This window comes from Oenanthe melanoleuca, chromosome 27 (assembly GCF_029582105.1).
Source record: "Oenanthe melanoleuca isolate GR-GAL-2019-014 chromosome 27, OMel1.0, whole genome shotgun sequence".
NCBI lineage: Eukaryota > Metazoa > Chordata > Aves > Passeriformes > Muscicapidae > Oenanthe > Oenanthe melanoleuca.
In genome coordinates, this window is record NC_079360.1 from 6,040,069 (window position 1) to 6,058,653 (window position 18,585).

Genomic DNA, 18,585 nt, shown 5'->3' on the forward strand with positions numbered 1-18,585 from the left:
AACAGCACTGGCAAAAATATTTTCAGGGATCGCAAACCTGATTATTTAGAAAGGAATTTTCAGAGGAAGCTGGTACCCAATTCAGTGAAGCATGAGAATATTTCTGCTCATTTCTTTGAGCAGCCTCAAAACTTGTGCAACCCATTTGCCCAGGCTGGAGCAGCCCTGTGGATAATTTACAAGTGCTGCAGAGCAAAGTACCACTGGCATGGCTTGTTTTACCAGCTTTTCCAAAGACACAGTAGACATGTCCTGCTGTGGGGAATCATAACTCCCTGGAGAACGCCCTGGGAAATGTGGCTGCTGCACCTGCTGACATCCTTGCTCAGCCCTCCCACTTGCCAAATTTAAGCATTGACCACACTGCTCCCTGGGGCAGCCCTGGCACTCACATCTCGCAGGTTGAAGGTGATCTCCAGGTTGCTCCAGAAGTTGTCAGAGAAGGCTGGGTACATGTCCAGCACCTCCAGCAGGTCCTCGCGCTGGATCTTGTGCAGGTCGCAGTAGGTCAGGGCCCTCACGTCTGCGTTGGATTTCCCTGGGCGGGCGTACAGGCTGATGGGCTCCCCAAAAATGTCGTTCTTCCCTGTGTCAAGGGACAGCTTGTTATGGAGAGCTGGGCACGCACTGCTGCTCCAGCTGTTCTGGTGCAGCACCCCGTGCTCTGGGGCTCATGAGCACGGGGATGCCCAGCAGCCCGACCCCCATGGTGTGAGCTGGGGATGACGCTGTGGAAGCCACCACTGGTGGTGGCACCAAGGCAGGGCAGTGGGTCATCAGTACTAGCTGGCCACTGCTGAGCTGTGTTCTGCTCTCCTCACTCCCTTGTGGCTTCTCCCTGGCACCTCCCAGGGATCCTCCTTTCCCTGTCCACTGGCACGGGGACCCATTAGACGCTGAGGAACAACCTTCCCTTCCCCAGCTGTGGGAAGGTCTTTACCCTCACCTTCCACCCTTTGTCCACTGCTCACTGCCCATCACCCTCTGCCCCTTGCCCATCACCCCTCCAAAAGGAAGGGCTTTTTCACCTAGGATGGCCACCACAATGTCTTCCCGGAGGATCTCGATGGAGCCCCGGGAGATGAAGTAGAGCGTGGTGAGGACGTCTCCATAGTGCACCAGGGTGTCCCCGGGCGGGGCGTGGGTGGTCTTGAACTTCATGGCCAGGGCGCGCAGGCAGCCCTTGGAGGCGCCCCGGAACGCCTTGCAGTTCTGCAGCAGCGTGCGGTTCAGGTGCAGGCAGATGTCGGCCTGCAGGCAGTCGGGGAAGCCCTTGAGCACCTGTGGGGAGCCAGGGACATGGGTCACACGCTGTCCCGGGAGGGAATGCCGTGACAGAATGGAGAGCTCGTGTGACAGCATGGAGCAAGGGGGCCCAGCAGGGAAAGACACCCAGAAAAGCCAGAGGTGGGAGTGTTTTCCCATCCCTGGAATTGTTCAAGGCCAGACTGGATGGGGCTTGAAGCAGCCTGATCTAGTGGAATATGTTCTTGCCCATAGCAGGGACTGGAACAGTTTGAGCCTTAACGTCCCTTCCAACCTCAAACCATTCTGTGATTCCACGATTTTGATGACCTTTGACCCTAACCCTTAACCCAAACCCTAACCTTATCCCTATCCCCCAGGGGGCAGGGGAATTCCCAGGATTTTTGGGTTAGAATTCCCAGATCTTGAGGCTGGAATTCCCAGATTTTCAGGGCTGAAATTCCTGGATTTTTGAGGCTGAAATTCCCAGGATTCAGGGCTGAGTATTCCAGGATTTTGAGGCCAAAATTTCCAGGATTTTGGGGCCAGAATTCCTGGGGTTTTGGGGCAGGAATTCCTAGAGTTTGGATCTTAAAATTCCAAGGATTTTGGGGCTGAAATTCCCAGGTTTATGGGGCAGGTATTCCCATGATTTTGATGACCTTTGATCTTCCCTTGCTGGTGGATACCTGCCTGCCTGCCTGTCGCTGGCTTTTGCTGCTTGTGGCTGGGGACAACAGCACTCCCAAGCAATAAATAAAAGTAACCAGCTCAATCTATTTATACCCACTGGTGCCATATCCCCTTTTTCATCTTTACACCCACTAATCTCGGATGAATGAGAGCAGAAACTGGCACAAAGAGCACAAAAACCTTAATTAAACAGCACCTGCCTGAATGCCAAGAAGCAGCAGCACGGGACAGTTGTGTGCATTGACAGCTAAATATACCTGTGCAAATACTTCATGTTGAACAAAAGCTGAATTGGAAGGTGACATCAAGGTAAAACTCACAATATGGAGAAAGCTGCTGCCACCAATGACTCACAGTGCCAAGGTGAAAACCACCTGGGTTTGGGTTTTTTTTGGAGAGCAGCATATGGCCCTGGGGTCCTCCTCGCTGTCCTCTTTGCTCACATCCCGCTGGTGGCCAAATCTGGAACAGCCATGCTGGGACTGGTGAGCACGACTTGTTCCTGGCTCCATCATGATCCCCCATGCTAGCAGGAGTGTTTCCCTCCTGGGGAATTAGGTGTGGATGAATTGATCAGGCTGAGGGGGTGATTGATGAGATCAGGCCGTGTCTCTGCAGCTCCCAGCAGGAACTGGCGTGAGTGGCGCATGGCTGAGCTGCAAGCTCAGCTCTCACAGGGGATCTGTGACCTGGGTTTGCACCAAGCCAAGAGCACCTGTGCTTGGGAGGGTGCTGTGGCACTGCTTCTCCTTCGTGCCACTGATGCCCAGCCCAGGGTGTCTCCTGCATGGGAGAGATTAAACCCAAAGCTCTCCCAGCAGCAAACCCCCAAATGCTGCCCAGTTTTTTTCATGTGGCAGCAGCAACTTTAGAGGGAGATGCTGAATTCATACAAATCTGTGTTCTGATGCTGCTCAGGATCAAATCTTAAGGAAAAGGAGCATCAGCTGGCAATGAGTGGGCTGATAACCAGCCCAGGACCAAGAGACCAGGAATACAAGGTCTCGTCTCTCCTTGCCTTATCCTTTCCTATCCCTCTGCCTTGCTGCTGGCTGAGGCACCATGTCTGTGCACTGGATGCCAGGGCTGTGAGCCCATCCCCAGACCAGAATACTCGGCCGAGCCACGTCCCCATCCCCACGGAGCCCCGGCGCCGGTGCCACAAGCCCTCCTGCCAGGCTCGGAGACACGGCGCCTCTCCAGCACAGCTCCACCATTGATCCCCCCTTTGCTAACAAACAGCTGCCTCTCTGGGCTCTAATTAAAATGGATCGAGGTTTATTTAAATGCTCTCCTTTCCCTGCTGCTAGAGCAGGATGCACTTTGCTTAGCAACCAGTGGTGTGGAGAGGAGCTGGATCAATACCTGCTCCACTCCTGTGACACCAACAGACACCAGCCTGAAAGTGCTCAGTGCCAATAGGGACTCTGAGCTCCCCACCAAACCTCCTCTCTGGCCAAGAAATGTGCTCACGACCCTGGAAAACCTCTGGTAGATGTAAAGGAATGGCAGAAAAAGGAGAGAAGAAGAAAGGGGGATGCAGGAGGTGGGAATGCAGGGGGTGTATGGATAGAGTCTGACTCCAGCCTCCCAAGTCTCCTGCCTCCATCCTGATCAAAAGGATGGAAGCGTTTGGGTGGACCCAGGTCTGGAGGCCGAGCTGTTCAGGACAAGGTGCTGTGAGGACACAGGGCCCGCCCGCCCATCCTCACCGCGTTCATGTCGATGCCGTTGGTGTAGGACCAGGCGTGCTGGAAATACTCCTCCAGGCGCTGGCGCAGCGGGTTGGGGATCTGGTGGAAGCGGATGAACTCCTTGACCCGCAGCATCTGTGTGTGGTAGCGCGCTGTGCCTGAGTAGAGACGCTGGATGATGGCTGAGACGTTGCCGAAGATGCTGGCGTACATCAGAGCTGAAACGAGAGGGCAGGACTCAGCGGGACATGGGGACGAGCACAGCCAGCTACACCAGACCTGGAACCAGCAGATTCCCAAAACCTGTATCTAGCAGGACATGAAAACATCTATTTCTATCACCCCATCCATTTGCCTGTGCGGAAGAGGCACAGGCAGAGGGAGATGCTCCCACCTCCAGGGCAGGGATGGGGACAGCGGGACATGCGCAGGCACTCACAGCCAATAAGCATGACACAGATGGAGAAGATCTTCTCAGAGTTGGTGTTGGGCGAGACGTTGCCGAAGCCCACGCTGGTGAGGCTGCTGAAGGTGAAGTACAGGGCAGTGACGTACTTGTCCTTGATGGACGGGCCGGAGGAGAGGTCGCTGTCGTTGTAGCGCTTGCCGATCTGGTCGCCCAGGTTGTCCAGCCAGCCGATCTTGTGCTCCATGTAGGGCCGCTCCACGTTGCCGATGGCGTACCAGATGCAGGCCAGCCAGTGGGCGATGAGGGCGAAGGTGCACATGAGCAGGAAGAGCACGGCCGCCCCGTACTCCGAGTAGCGGTCCAGCTTCCGCGCCACGCGCACCAGGCGCAGCAAACGCGCCGTCTTCAGGAGGCCAATGAGGGTGGTAGTCTGCAGGGGAGAGGTGAGAGACCTCAGGGATGGGCAAAAGATAAATATGGCATGTTCCAAAGGTGTGTTCCCAGCTGAGCCTGCCTCCTTTGAAGGATAAAAATGCATTTCTAGAGTGTGAATCACCTTGTTCTGGAGGTGATCTCTGGACTAGGTCAGGTGAGTCACAGCACAGGAAGGGCAGTTTCCCTCTACTGACCATAAAGGCAAGAACCTCTGGGATTAGAGGTGAGCAAGTGAGAAGGGCCAAGGCCAGGCCCATATTTCCTGATGCCTCCTCACCTTGCCAGCCATTGCTCCCAGAAGAGCTGCCTTTCACTCCCAGATGTGAAGCCTCCAGGCAGTAACTATAGTGCTATCCCACTGCCAATATTTTAAGTCTGGCTGGCAGTGCACCCCCAAATTCACCCACCCTGGAATGTGCAGCCAGCCCTCAAACTGAGCCCCCAGCCTGCTCTGTTGGGTCAGCCTCAGCAAATGGAGTGGATCCACTCTTGACACTTAAAGTAGGGACTGCCTGACCCTCAAAAATTAAATCCCAGGTCCCAGCTGCTTAAAAATCTGTAAAGACACCCTTCTCCACCCCGTGACCTCCCCCTCTCCCCACGGATTTAGCCATCCACCACTTCCATCAGACTATCCAAATCACTTTCTTTCTTTCTGATACGTCTCTCCCTACCCATGCACGAGTCCCCCTGTCCTGGCAGACCCTGCTCTCACCTCATCGGAGCCAGAGCGGAAGATGAGCAGGTCGAAGGGGATGGCGGCCACCATGTCGATGAGGAACCAGCCCTTGAAGTAGTGGATGGCGATCTTGCCGGGGTGGCTCACCACCTCGTCGTTGATGTTGACGTAGGTGGTGCGGAAGTTGATGACAATGTCCACGATGAACATGATGTCCACGATGAGGTCAATGATGTTGAGCGGGTCACAGGTGTAGCTGCAGTCCCAGCGCTTCTCCTCCACCTGCTCCTCATTGAGCAGGAAGGCGGCTGAGTAGGGGGTGAAGACGGCCGTGTAGATGACCAGCAGCAGGATGAGCCAGTCCCACACGGCCTTGAAGGGGCTGTAGTGCAGGATGGTCCAGCGGTGGATGCGCGGCGCCTGCAGCTTGTACTCGGGGAGCACATCGGCGCCCAGGGACAGCACCTGCCGGGAGAGGGCTGTGAGGACGGGAGAGCAGCAGAGCAGGGAAGCAGGACAGTGCCATGGACCAGGCAAGTGACTCCCGTGTGCTGGCAGAGCATCACTGTGTGCTCACACAGTGGTTTCCCGCAGCTTTCTCACTTTGCTGGCTGCCTGTGTTCACCCAGTTGCCCACTGTGGCTGACACCATGGTCCTTGTCTGTCTCTGATGGTCACAGCACCCTTGGGGCAGCTTCTTCCCTGCTTTATGTCCTGACCCAACAGAGAGGAAAGTGTCTGCTGCTGTGCCTCCTCTTGCCCCCAGCTCTGTGCCACCTGCTCGGGAGCTGCTGGGTGTCCCTGTCCTAGTCCTGGGCTATGGCATGGGCAGCTTGGAGATGCCACCCCATGTCTGTGTCACCCGAGGGTGACAGCACATGAGGCATCCTGCAAGCCTTGCACCATGCCTTTTTCTGGCCATAGCAAGTGTCTTCCTCTGGATGTCCTGACACAGCTGTCCTGCAAGCACAAGGACAGCCTGGGCAACCTGCAGCAAAGCCTCAGGCAATGCCCATTTCCCATCTCACCTGTGGCCACCAATGTGCAAACACCATCTCAGGTGGTGAAATGGTGCAGGCACCCTCCCACTGTGTCCCCCCAGCTCTCTGCTTTCCTGGGGACACTCCACAGCACAGGTGAGCTCCCCACACACCTAAGCCTGGCCAGTCCCCCCTCCAGGACCAATGCCAGCACCTGATGGCTTTGAAGCCACTGTGGAAGCACAACACAAGGCACCGGGAATGGGAGGGATGAGGCTGCCCTGCTTTGGGTGCTGAGGGGTGGCAGCATGAAGGGGCTTATTTGGAGCTGGGGGCAGATGGATCCCTTTCTGTCCCTGTTGCTCAGGGTCCCTGTGGGGCTGGGACCAGTGCCAGCTGCAGAGGAGGGAGAAGGGCACCTCGATTCTCTCTCCTGGCACTGAGCCCCCAGCTAAAAGGGAGCTTTTTGCTAGGTTGCAAAGGAGAGGAGAGAGGAGAGAGAGGAGAGAGGAGGACCCATATATCCCAAGGCAACAGTGATGAGATCCCCGTGGCTCTGGCCAGATCAGAAGGGTCTGATCCCTCCTGCCCCGAGAGCTGCCTTGTCCCAGGGCTTCCCAAGGGCTCCCGATGCTCCCAGCCCAAGTGGCTCCACCGCTGCAGCCCCGTCCCACCAGCAGCAGCTGCTCCCACACCCAGAGCCCCAGGGGTTCCCCCTGCTCCTACCTGCCTGCAGCTGGCGCGGCGCCCCAGGCTGACCCTCGAGGTGCGGCTGTCCAGCATGGGGGCCCCCAGTCCCAGCCCCAGCGCCCGGCACGGCGGGCGCGGCGCTCGGGCCCTGGCATTGCCCAGGCAGGCTCGCAGGCAGCCAGCCAGGCTGCGGGACATGGGGCTGCAAGGGCACTGCAGCCCAGCGATCAAAGGCAGTCGATGTCGGGGCCCCGTGGGGACACGAGCGCCAATGGGGCCGCGACAGAGGGGAGGGATTGGAAAAAGTGACCCGAAGGCAATCGTTGTGCAGGGAGTGAGGCACTGCTGGGCTCGGGGACCGGCTCCGTGGCACCGTGGGCAAGGGGACAAGGCAGCACCGATAAAACCCTTCATCCCAAAACTAGGATGCACCCAGAAGAGCTGAGATTCCTTCACCTTGTGCTGGGAAAACCAGCAACGCTCCCATCCTCAGCAGCTGAATGCTTGCTCTGCCTGGCTGGAGGCAGCTCTGTGGGGCCAGTCCTGAATTTAGGCCACCAAATACTGTCCCCTATGCTGGGGCACCTGCCCTGCCCCTTGTCCCAGTTCCTGGCACCTGGCTCTTGTGGCAGAAGCAAGAGCAGGTTAAGCCCTCTTGCTTTCCAGGTAGGAATGAATAAAAAGCTGCAGCCCCGAAGATCTGAGGCAGAAAAGGGTAAAGAAACAGTCCCCAGAAGAGCCTCTAAGCCAACATAGACTAGGGAGCAGCTGCAGCCTTGTTCCCCTCTAAGGGACGGGAAGGTCACCCCTGGGTGGCCCTGGCAGCCTCTGAAGGTGGCAGTGCCCATGTTTTCCGTGGATTCTCCTTGCTGTCTCTCCCTTTCCCCCTCCCTCCTGCACTCCTGGCTGTGGCTGCAGGCTCATGGAGTGGGGTGCTGGGTGTTGGCAGTGAGCGAGGGAGTGCAGAAGGGAGGAGGAGGAGGGAGCAGGGTGTGTGTGTGGGCTGTGGTGACACAGGGGGAGGCTCCTGTGACCCTGGCTAACCCAGGTCATTGCTTGTGCCCCATGGTGCTGGCACCCATCACCTTCCCAGCTGTGCCCCAGTGTCCCCTGCCCAGTGTTGGGGACGAGGGGACTGAATCACCAGGAGAGCCCCCAGCACAAGGGGCTGGGCAGGATCAGGCCCATGGTGCTGGCTGCAGGCTGGCAGTGACCCAGTGTCACTCCCAGCCCGTATCCTGTCTCCCATCCCTGTCCCCAGCACTCTCCTGCCCAGTGGGGCACACGGGGGGACTGGGACACACCTGCAGACAGGACCCCAGCCCACTGACACCGGCCCCAGAGCATCCCCAGGTGCCTCCAGCTGTGCCCCAGAGCCACAGCCCTGTGAGGCTGAGCCTGGCACCTTCACTGCACTCTGGCCCTCCCTGCCAGCTCCCTGCAAGGCCAGACCATCCCAAAGCCCCTGGCTCCACTCCTGCCCACCCCCGGTATTTTTAGACTGTGTCTCGCCACTGTCTCTGCCTCACCATGAATTATTGAACAGCCAGGAGCAGGGAGCTGTGGCTTGGGCGGGAGGTGTGGGGGACTTTGGGGTGAGGACAGGCACCCCCTGGGTGGGGGAGAGTCCATCCTGTCCCCCTGATCCCATCACTCCACAACCAGCTCCTGACCCCACACTGAGCGGCCAGCACCACTGTGACAGTCACCCAGTGTGACACTGATCCCTGCTGGGCTCCTGGTGCTGGGGCCGGGCCACGGGGCTGCTCTGACCCACTGGAGTTCAGGGGTTAATCCCAGGTCACTGCAGTCACCCCCAGATGAGAGGGGCTAAGGAAGGGGCCAAGCCAGGGGGAAAACAAGCCTAAGAACTGTTCCGTGATGTGTGAAGGGGGGAGCCCATCCCCTGTGCATGGAGGCTGAAGGTAAAGGTTTGCTGGCACTGGAACAGGAGAATCCTGCACAGCACACCACTCTGATGGAGCAAACTCCCAAACCTTTTGGGAGGCTTTTCTGGGGTCAGATGGCTGCATTTTCATCAGATTTGCCCTGGGCTGCTGCTGGCAACAACAGGAGTTGGATGTATTTCGTACATTGAGGCTCTCCCGTGCCTCAGTTTCCCCACAGCCAGAAGAGCTCCTTGCTCGGGGTTTTGGGACACATCAGCACCTTTCCCACACTCTGAAATCCTGTGGGATGTGCTGTCCACGAGTGTCCCTCTGCTGACAGTGCCGAGGGTCCCCTGCAGTGACAGGCGGTGCCACCCGTGCTGGTGACAGTGCAGTGCCACCTGCTGTCTCCCAGGGGACCCTGTGGCCCTCGGCCTGCAGACACCAGGCTGGCTCCTTGGCACACAGAGATGGAAACGCGAGTCCCCTTCACGGCCACCATCACGAGCAGCTCCTGCTGGTGTTTCCCCAGCCACAAATCACCAGAAATACTCATTTAGGGGAGTAAAACCAGAATTCCAGCCATTCAGAGGAAGGCCTAAGCAAACACAGGGACAGTGGCAATTCCTGGGATGGAATCCCCAGGCGTCACTGCCCTCTCTGCTTCCCACCTCCCAAAAGCACCGCAGTGCCTGTGACCACCCCCCAGCCGCACCACCAGCCCCCAGGTGGCCCCTCCGTACCTGTGTGACCTTCTCGGTGACGTTCTGGGTGCGCTCCATCACCTTGTGGGGAGCAATGATCTCGATCTCCGTGGTGGAGCCCGAGCGGTGCTTCTCCAGGTTGAACTCCACAAAGTTGAGTGTGAACTGCGGGATCTGGCTGATGGTCCGGTACTTCATGAGGTCCGAGTCCGAGGTGGAGTTCGGAGGGTTGGGTTTGACGTGGGAAGCCTCTGAAAGAGGATGGAGAGGAGCACTGAGGAGGGCAGGGTGAGCAGGAACAGACCCCAGAGCCCCGACCTCGTGTAGGACCTCCAGGAGCTGGGGACCACCACAGGGTGCCACCAAAAGGTTCCAAAGTCTGCTTGGCCATAAAGGCTTGACTTCTTCAGGCTGGCTCAGATGGGGGATGCCTGAGAGAGGGCTGTTTTTCCCACACATCACCCTTCTATTCACCATTAACCCTCCTTCAGGGGGCTCAGACCAGCTGTCACAGCAGAGACACTCAGTGTCCTTTGCTGCCCCTTGTGCCTGTAGTGGTCTGGGGACCAACCCACTGGGATTCACCAGGGAGAGATGCCAAAACCGGCATGAAAACAGACAAAGGAGGAGGTCCTCCTCCTCCCTTGCATGCTTTAGCCTGACAAACGTAGCTCCTGAGCTGCTGGGTCACCCCAGGGCAGGACCAGGGAGGAAGCTGTGTCATTTCATGGTCAGGGCAGTGGCAATGTATTGTTGTGAGTGGGACCCTGTACCCAGCCCCAGGGTCCAGGAAGATCCCAGGCACTGCACTCAGTGTGTATCAACCTTTCCATGTCCTACAGGCAGGCCAGGGTTGTATTTTCAATTTTTTACCCCTTCTAACCCTCGCACTCTGGCATTGGCCCAGGGGTGGTGTGGGCATGGAGTGTCTGAGGACATTGTGAAGGTGTCCAGTCAGCACCAGCCATCCTGCTGCCACCCTTCTCCCTGCTCATTCCCCTTCCCTCCCTCTACACTGGGGCTCCTCCTGAGGCTCCATCACCTGTGACTATGGGATCATGAACCTTCAGCCCATTTTTTACAGCCACATTCCACAGAGAGATCTCTCTCACCCCCAGCTGAGAGGCTTCTCTTTCCTGACCCCTATCTAATTTGTCACCACCACTCTCATGAGAACCAGAGGTCTGGATGTGGATAGCAAGGTGAAGGATCATTCCCTCCTGCCCTTCAGAGTGGCCTGGCCTGTGTCTCACCCACCTCCAACACATGGACAGCTCACACTGCACATGCTGCAAGCCCCTTCCCTCCCTCCAGGGAAGCTGGAATGGCGTTGGGATGCCCCTGGTGTGGGGCAGGAAATGCAACCTCACACGGTCTCACATCTCACACACAACCACAGATGGCTCTACCTACAGAGCAGGACCTGCCTGTGCAGGGAACCACACCAGACCAGGGCGTTTTGGGGAGAAGAGCCAGCAGCCTCCAGTTTGCAGAGGGAAAAAGAGCGCGACCTCCCCCCGAGACGTGCTGAGGCACGGCCAGCCCTGACTCCCGCCGTAGAACCGACAGCTCCGGGGTTTTCCCTACCTGAGTTTGCCCTCCTTTCCCTGAATTTTCTCTGGAACTCAGACCTCGCAGCCTCAAAGTTGTCCAAGGAGGAGACCCTGCGGAGGCTGTGGAAGCTGCCCCCGGGGCGAGACCGAAAGAAGCCCCAGGCAGGGTAGGACCCTCGAGGGCCCAGCACCGGAGGCTCCTGTTTCGGGGTCGAGTGCTGTAGGCTGGGGTCGGCCTCCAGGCTTGGCCTCCGCTCCTTTTCCAGGAGGGATTCGGTCTCTGACTGCATACAATTTTCCTTGGGCGATGTCTTCAAGTCCCTCAAAATCAGGGAGTCAGCACCAGGCTTTAAGACAGCCAGGAGAAAGCGTTGCATTAGAAGGAGTCCCCGCGTGCTGGGGGGAAGGTGGGGGAGCCAGGGTGGGTAAGAGGAGAGGCAGAGGGCTGGGAAGAAGCTGAGGTCATCTCCAGCCTGACCAGCACCTGCTCTGCAGTGGGGCGAGTGCCAGGGTCCCTGGGCGGCCACGGGGGCTTGGCAAGGCGAGGCTGCAGAGCTGGGAGCAGTGAGAGCAGCAGAACAGACCTAGGGAAGGCCTGCAGCACCTGCTGTGCCTTCCTGAGCTGTGCTCTGTCCCAGCACTGCCCTGCCCTCCCCTCACCGAGCTCAGTGCCCAGGCCCTGCACTGGAGCTCATGGAGAGGACGTGCTCTGCACCAGCAGGCACTGCACTGTGCTGGGTTTGCACATCTGGCCATGCTGCTCCTCCTTCTCCTACAGCCACCGTTAACCATGGCTAAACCTCTGTGCCTGGAGACCTGAAGAGTTTCCAGACTTCCATTTCTGCAATGGGGTGTGCAAAGCAGTCACCTTCTGAAGCAGAAACCCACAAGACTGTGTCCCTCCAGTAATACCCACAGCAGGGACGGGGCACTTCTCACCATCCCTAAGGCCTTTGGGGCAGGTTTTAGGATGGGGTGCTGGAGAGGCTGGCTGCTGGCTGGCCCTGCACCTGCAGGGCTGTGCCCACTCGCCCAAGTTCCAGCACAAGGGTGGATCAGTGTCCTTAAAGCACATTTTCCATGTGTGTGCCCTGGAACACGGCAGTGCCCCGTGCAGCTCCAGCCTGGGGGTACCCAGAGCTTTTAGCAGTGCTGTGCCTGTAGGAATGATGTACCCAAAGCACCTGATAACCCTGCACACATCTTCAACCTGCCATAAGCACAACCTCTGAGAAGACAGGCACCTTCCATCTCACCATATCAATGATTTGGGGAAGCAGATTTGTCCAGGCTGCCTGGACACACCCAGCACAGCAAGACCCTGGGACCTGGGATGCCTTAGCAGAGCAGAAGCCTCCTGCTCACAGCCCTGAGCTGCAGCATTTCAGAAAACAAAAGGTCTCTGATGGGAGGTACCCTGAGCACTACTGACAGTCAGGAAGCCACCAAGAACAATCTCTAGCAATCTCTAAACAGGCCCACCAACAGTTTTTCAAGGCTGGTGACAGCATCTCCCTCCATCATGGGAAGGACAATCTTTGCTGGAGGGCTGAGAAGCTGGACCTGCCTGTGCTGCCTGGTCCCTGCCAGAACACGGGGAGAGGAGCCTGCCAGTCCCTGCTCAGAGCACAGCTGCTCCACGCTCCTGCAGCCACCAGCACGTCCCCTCCTTGGGGACAGCTCCCTGGACTCTGCCACCCTGGACAACCTGCAGCGCAGAGCCAGACCTTCCTCCCTGCTCTGGCACATCTCCTGCTCCCCCCACGAGGCTCGGGATGTGCAGAGCAGCAGGGTGGGGCTGCAGCCACACCAGCCGGGCTCAGCACAGCCCAGCAGGGCTCAGCACAGCCCCAGCAGGGCTCACAGCCCAACAGGGCTCAGCACAGACCCAGCAGGGCTCAGCACAGCCCCAGCAGGGCTCAGCACAGCCCCAGCAGGGCTCAGCACAGCCCCAGCAGGGCTCAGCACAGCCCCAGCAGGGCTCACAGCCCAACAGGGCTCAGCACAGCCCAGCAGGGCTCAGCACAGCCCCAGCAGGGCTCAGCACAGCCCAGCAGGGCTCAGCACAGCCCCAGCAGGGCTCACAGCCCAACAGGGCTCAGCACAGCCCCAGCAGGGCTCAGCACAGCCCAGTAGGGCTCAGCACAGGCCCAGCAGGGCTCAGCACAGGCCCAGCAGGGCTCAGCACAAGCCCAGCAGGGCTCAGCACAAGCCCAGCAGGGCTCAGCACAGCCCCAGCAGGGCTCAGCACAGCCCCAGCAGGGCTCACAGCCCAACAGGGCTCAGCACAGCCCCAGCAGGGCTCAGCACAGCCCCAGCAGGGCTCAGCACAGCCCAGCAGGGCTCAGCACAGACCCAGCAGGGCTCAGCACAGCCCCAGCAGGGCTCACAGCCCAGCAGGGCTCAGCACAGCCCAGCAGGGCTCAGCACAGCCCCAGCAGGGCTCAGCACAGCCCAGCAGGGCTCAGCACAGACCCAGCAGGGCTCAGCACAGCCCCAGCAGGGCTCACAGCCCAGCAGGGCTCAGCACAGACCCAGCAGGGCTCAGCACAGACCCAGCAGGGCTCAGCACAGACCCAGCAGGGCTCAGCACAGACCCAGCAGGGCTCAGCACAGACCCAGCAGGGCTCACAGCCCAGCAGGGCTCACAGCCCAGCAGGGCTCAGCACAGACCCAGCAGGGCTCAGCACAGACCCAGCAGGGCTCAGCACAGCCCCAGCAGGGCTCAGCACAGACCCAGCAGGGCTCAGCACAGACCCAGCAGGGCTCAGCACAGACCCAGCAGGGCTCACAGCCCAGCAGGGCTCAGCACAGCCCCAGCAGGGCTCAGCACAGACCCAGCAGGGCTCACAGCCCAGCAGGGCTCACAGCCCAGCAGGGCTCAGCACAGACCCAGCAGGGCTCAGCACAGACCCAGCAGGGCTCAGCACAGACCCAGCAGGGCTCAGCACAGCCCCAGCAGGGCTCAGCACCACTGGAGATGGAGCCACAGCAGCCAAGGGCAGCAGGGTGGGGACAGCGAGGAGCAGCACTGGGACCTGGCCTGAGGCGTGGGCTTAGATCAGACAAAGGCTACGGTTACCTTTCCATAGTCAATGGCTACTCCATCAAACTCACTGGTGGGCAGAGATTTCCGCTGGATTTTGAGTCGCCGCAGGGACGGGAGACTAAACTTCAAAGTCCTACCTTCACCTTGTCAAAAAGAAAAACAAAACACAAGAGAGAAAGATGTGACCTAGCTGCATGTGATGGCTGGAGTGAGGCAGGACAGGGGAGAGGCTGTGGAGAATTTTGGGTGGCTTTGGGGACGCACATGCTGTGTGGCCCTTCCTCCTCCAAAGCGCTTGCTCTTCCCATGCCATCACTGCGTGCTCAAGGCAGGCCCTGACCTGGCAGCGAGCTCCTCTGAGCTGGAGAAGAGTTCCCTACAACTGCAGATGTGAGACAGGAAAGGTGCAGAGCATCCCTAAGCCAATTAAAGAGGTTAAAGCCACTTAAAGGATTTGGACCCGGAGGAAATCAAGCCTCTAAATCTCCTTGGTGGAACTTTAGGGAAAAAAACCCCACACAATAGAGATGGTAATTTAGAAAGGCATTGAAAGAAAAGTAGTTCCAGCAATTTTGTTCCTGGATTTGATTTGGATTTTCAGTGAGGGAATTTGGACCACGCAGGTCCCTTCCTGCCATCACAGGGGGGACTGGGGCTGGGACAAGGGCAGCCAGGGCTGCCAGGAGCTGTGAGAGAGGTGCAGGAGAGGAAGAGCCCAGATGTGGAGAGGGCCCAGTGCCCCTGCTGTGACACTCAATGCAAAGTCACTTGTCCTCTTCTGGAGGAGACCACAGTCCCTTGCTGGTGCCGAGTTGGTGTGAGCAGCCAGATTCACACCCTCGGGGCCTGGCTCAGCCCTGGAGCTCATCCAGCAGCACCAGCTGGGCTCCCTATCTGCACAAAAGGTGGCCTAAATCCTGGGGCACGTGGGATGTGGCATAAGATCCACAAAGACAGTGTCCCCTGGGAAAAAGCAGCACATTGAGGCGCTCTTTGGTTTTGGCAAGATTAGCTTCCCTCATCCAGCACCAAAACATCACTGAGCTGCTTGGGCAGGGTCCCAGCCTGCCCAGAAATGCCCCATCCATGGGGTACCACACAGGGTCCCTCTGCTCACCCCATCCCCACTGCCTAGAGCAGCTTTCCAGCTGGAAGAAGTAAAGCATCCAACTTTGCCTGCACACCAACGAGCTGGTGACCAGCAACGCAGCCCCTGTGGCAATGCAGTCACAGGCTGAGCCAGAAAACCTCTGCAGGACAGCCTGATCTGGATGGGCACCAGCAGCTCCAGCCCTTCCACACTCCCTGTCACCAGAGTGGGAAACCCAAGGAACAGCCCTTGGGATAAACAGCACAGCATCCAACATGCAGGGCAGGGACAGGGACTCATCTGGGTGCCTTCTGCCAAAGTCTTTGGGTGGGGTATGGGTGCATGTATGTTGAGATACTCTGAGAGCTGGTGGGGCTGCAAAGCAACACTGGGGCTGCAATGCAGGATTTCCTCAGCAGGTCATGCAAGAGGGTAGCTGGTACTAAAGCAATCCTTCAAAAACATGAATCTCATCACTTCACAGAGCTACGAACACATGCACGGTGATCTGTCCATTCACACACACACATCCATGAGCCCCTGTGTGCATGTCTGGCCTGAGCACACATAAACACATAAAACCCATAAAACCCATACAAATCCAGACAAACCCATATAAAACTCTGCTGGTACCTGCTGGCTCACACAGACACCTGAATGGCTCCAGGATACAGAAATGCATCGAGTGGGAATGCACTGGGACCCACACACCCCAGTTCAGGGGGTAGCTGTCCCCGCTGCTCCCTGAGGTGGCCCTGGCCCTGATTCTGGTCCTGCTGTGCCATGGGGGGACAGACCCATGTTGCTCCCACTGCTTTATTTTGAGGCCTGCCCAGAGCCTCCCAAAGCCTCCCTGGGGAATGTTGTCATGAAGGCAGAGGTGGGGTTGTTTCCCTGACTGAAGCAGAGGTGACCAGCACTGAGGTCTGTATGGAAGGAGGAGGTTTAGAAGTGTCAGCTCTGTCAGGCCTAACATCTGCATCCCTGAATATCCACATCCCCTCCAGAGCCTCACCACAGCTTCCCTTTGATCCAGTCTTCCCAAAAAAGGGAATTTGAATTTTCCACTGTCTCCCAGACCCTGGAATGAGCCGAGGAGAGCCGGGAATAGCCTGAAGCTGGGGCAGGCTGAGCCCTCCTTGTGCCATTCGCCTGCAGCGACATCCCCACGGCACAGCCATGCTGTTGGTGACACCAAATGTCCCCTGGCCCTCCTGGTGACCCCACACACAGGTCCTGCCCACACCAGCACCTCCAGCCCAAGCCAGTGTTAAATATGGAAAAGATCCAGCAGTGTGGGGGGGGTCCATGGAGGGGTCTCCACAGCTCCAGTCACAGCAAGACCTCCTCCCAAAACTGCACCAGCCCACGCAGGGGGTCAGACCCAGCCCTGCTCCCCACGCCGCTGGGATTTCGGGAAGTGCCTGCAGGCAGCTGTGGGGCCAGGGGAGCACAGCTGGCCCAAGCAGCCCTTCCCACGCAGCTGGGCCTGGCTGCCCCGTCCCTGCGCAGGCACACGGAGCTCCTGCCGTGCACACACGGGGCTGCTCCCCCGTCCCCAGGTGTCCCCAGCAAACAGCGGGGTGCGGAGCTGCCGCAGGTGCCCCTCGGGCAGCAGGACACCCACCTCTGCCCCAGCCGTGCGACAGGCGCTGGTGCAGGCTCCGCCCGGTGCTCTTGGCGATCAGCTGCGCCAGGTCCTCGAAGTTGAGGATGAACATGATGACGACGCCTTCCTCGTTCTTCACGGGCACCACGTCCACCAGGCAGCGGAAACACGACGCTGCGAGCACAGACAGGACAGGCTCAGGGGCAGCACACACACCGAATCCTGACCTCCCTCCCTCCGCCCCAGCTCCAAACACTTCTGGCAGAAAAGGGGGTTTGAGCACTTTGGTGGGAGTGGTCCCTGCTGGAATGGGATCTGACCCTGGGAAAGGGCCACATCCCCGAAGCATCCCCATCACACTGATCACATCTCTTTTTTCTGTCCCAGACAGTCATTTATATTAATGTACTTGAGAGCAGCAATTAAAGAGTGAGTAATTAAGAACTCAGGAAGTCCCAGGTAGTGGTTTAACCTCATTAAGCATCCTGCTTGTAATCACGCTGCAGTTAATTGCCCTGCAATCACCAGGCAGTTTTTGGGGACTGATGCAGGTGGTGGGGGTGAGGACCGGGTGGGATCAGTGTGATGGTCCCCAGGGGCATGGAGTGATCAGGCATGGCTTTGTCCTGTCCTGCCATGGGGAAACTGAGGCACAAAGGGGGCACAAGGCCTGGCTCAGTGTCCTGGGAGTGATGGAGGCTGTGAGGAGAATCCCAAATGTGTCCATAGGGATTTTCCTGCTGGATGTCAGCTCAACCCTGTGGCTCTTCACATGCATCAGCCAGGCACCAGTCTGCAATTTGAGGCAACTGAAAACACCTGCAGGTCTTTTCCAAAGCACCAGATGAAGGATACAGGTGGTTTCCCACCTGCTTTGCCAGCTTTATTCCCACCAAATCCTTCAAAAACCCTACCTTAGGCTATAACTGTGGAGTCCCTTCCTTGAGCTGCCTGCTGTTGCTTTGGCAGTGGTGGAGCAGGACCCCCTGAGCCACAGCCACTGCCATGGTCCCTCTGGCAAAACCCCCCGAGCGCCCCAGGGCTCCTGTCCCAGAACTCCTGGCAATGATGGAGCACCTTGGGGCTCCTGTCCCAAAACTCCTGGCGATGCTGGAGCGCCCCAGGGCTCCTGTCCCAGAACTCCTGGAGATGATGGAGCGCCCCAGGGCTCCTGTCCCAGAACTCCTGGAGATGATGGAGCGCCCCGGGGCTCCTGTCCCAGAACTCCTGGCGATGCTGGAGCACCTTGGGGCTCCTGTCCCAGAACTCCTGGGGATGATGGAGCACCTTGGGACTCCTGTCCCAGAACTCCTGGAGATGATGGAGCGCCCCGGGGCTCCTGTCCCAGAACTCCTGGCAATGATGGAGCACCTTGGGGCTCCTGTCCCAAAACTCCTGGCGATGCTGGAGCGCCCCAGGGCTCCTGTCCCAGAACTCCTGGAGATGATGGAGCGCCCCAGGGCTCCTGTCCCAGAACTCCTGGCGATGCTGGAGCACCTTGGGGCTCCTGTCCCAGAACTCCTGGGGATGATGGAGCACCTTGGGACTCCTGTCCCAGAACTCCTGGAGATGATGGAGCGCCCCAGGGCTCCTGTCCCAAAACTCCTGGAGATGATGGAGCACCTTGGGGCTCCTGTCCCAGAACTCCTGGAGATGATGGAGCGCCCCGGGGCTCCTGTCCCAGAACTCCTGGCGATGCTGGAGCACCTTGGGGCTCCTGTCCCAGAACTCCTGGGGATGATGGAGCACCTTGGGACTCCTGTCCCAGAACTCCTGGCGATGCTGGAGCACCTTGGGGCTCCTGTCCCAGAACTCCTGGAGATGATGGAGCGCCCCGGGGCTCCTGTCCCAGAACTCCTGGCGATG

The 18,585-nt window shown here is 58.5% G+C and overlaps 1 protein-coding gene across 2 annotated transcripts in view; it reads right to left on the reverse strand.

The window, feature by feature from the left end:
- The window catches only part of KCNH6 (potassium voltage-gated channel subfamily H member 6), a 33,816-nt gene that overhangs the window by 4,828 nt on the left and 10,403 nt on the right, over nucleotides 1-18,585 (reverse strand). Inside the window, exons 3-11 of one of the 2 annotated variants that reach the window (XM_056511909.1) lie at nucleotides 16,738-16,893; nucleotides 14,054-14,163; nucleotides 11,006-11,318; nucleotides 9,458-9,669; nucleotides 5,192-5,620; nucleotides 4,072-4,471; nucleotides 3,651-3,850; nucleotides 1,029-1,281; nucleotides 393-586 (exon numbers count right to left, since the gene is read on the reverse strand). In XM_056511909.1, coding sequence (XP_056367884.1) covers nucleotides 393-586; nucleotides 1,029-1,281; nucleotides 3,651-3,850; nucleotides 4,072-4,471; nucleotides 5,192-5,620; nucleotides 9,458-9,669; nucleotides 11,006-11,318; nucleotides 14,054-14,163; nucleotides 16,738-16,893 — 2,267 coding nt within the window. The remainder of the gene's footprint in view (nucleotides 1-392; nucleotides 587-1,028; nucleotides 1,282-3,650; nucleotides 3,851-4,071; nucleotides 4,472-5,191; nucleotides 5,621-9,457; nucleotides 9,670-11,005; nucleotides 11,319-14,053; nucleotides 14,164-16,737; nucleotides 16,894-18,585) is intronic. The other variant, XM_056511910.1, reaches the window with a different exon arrangement.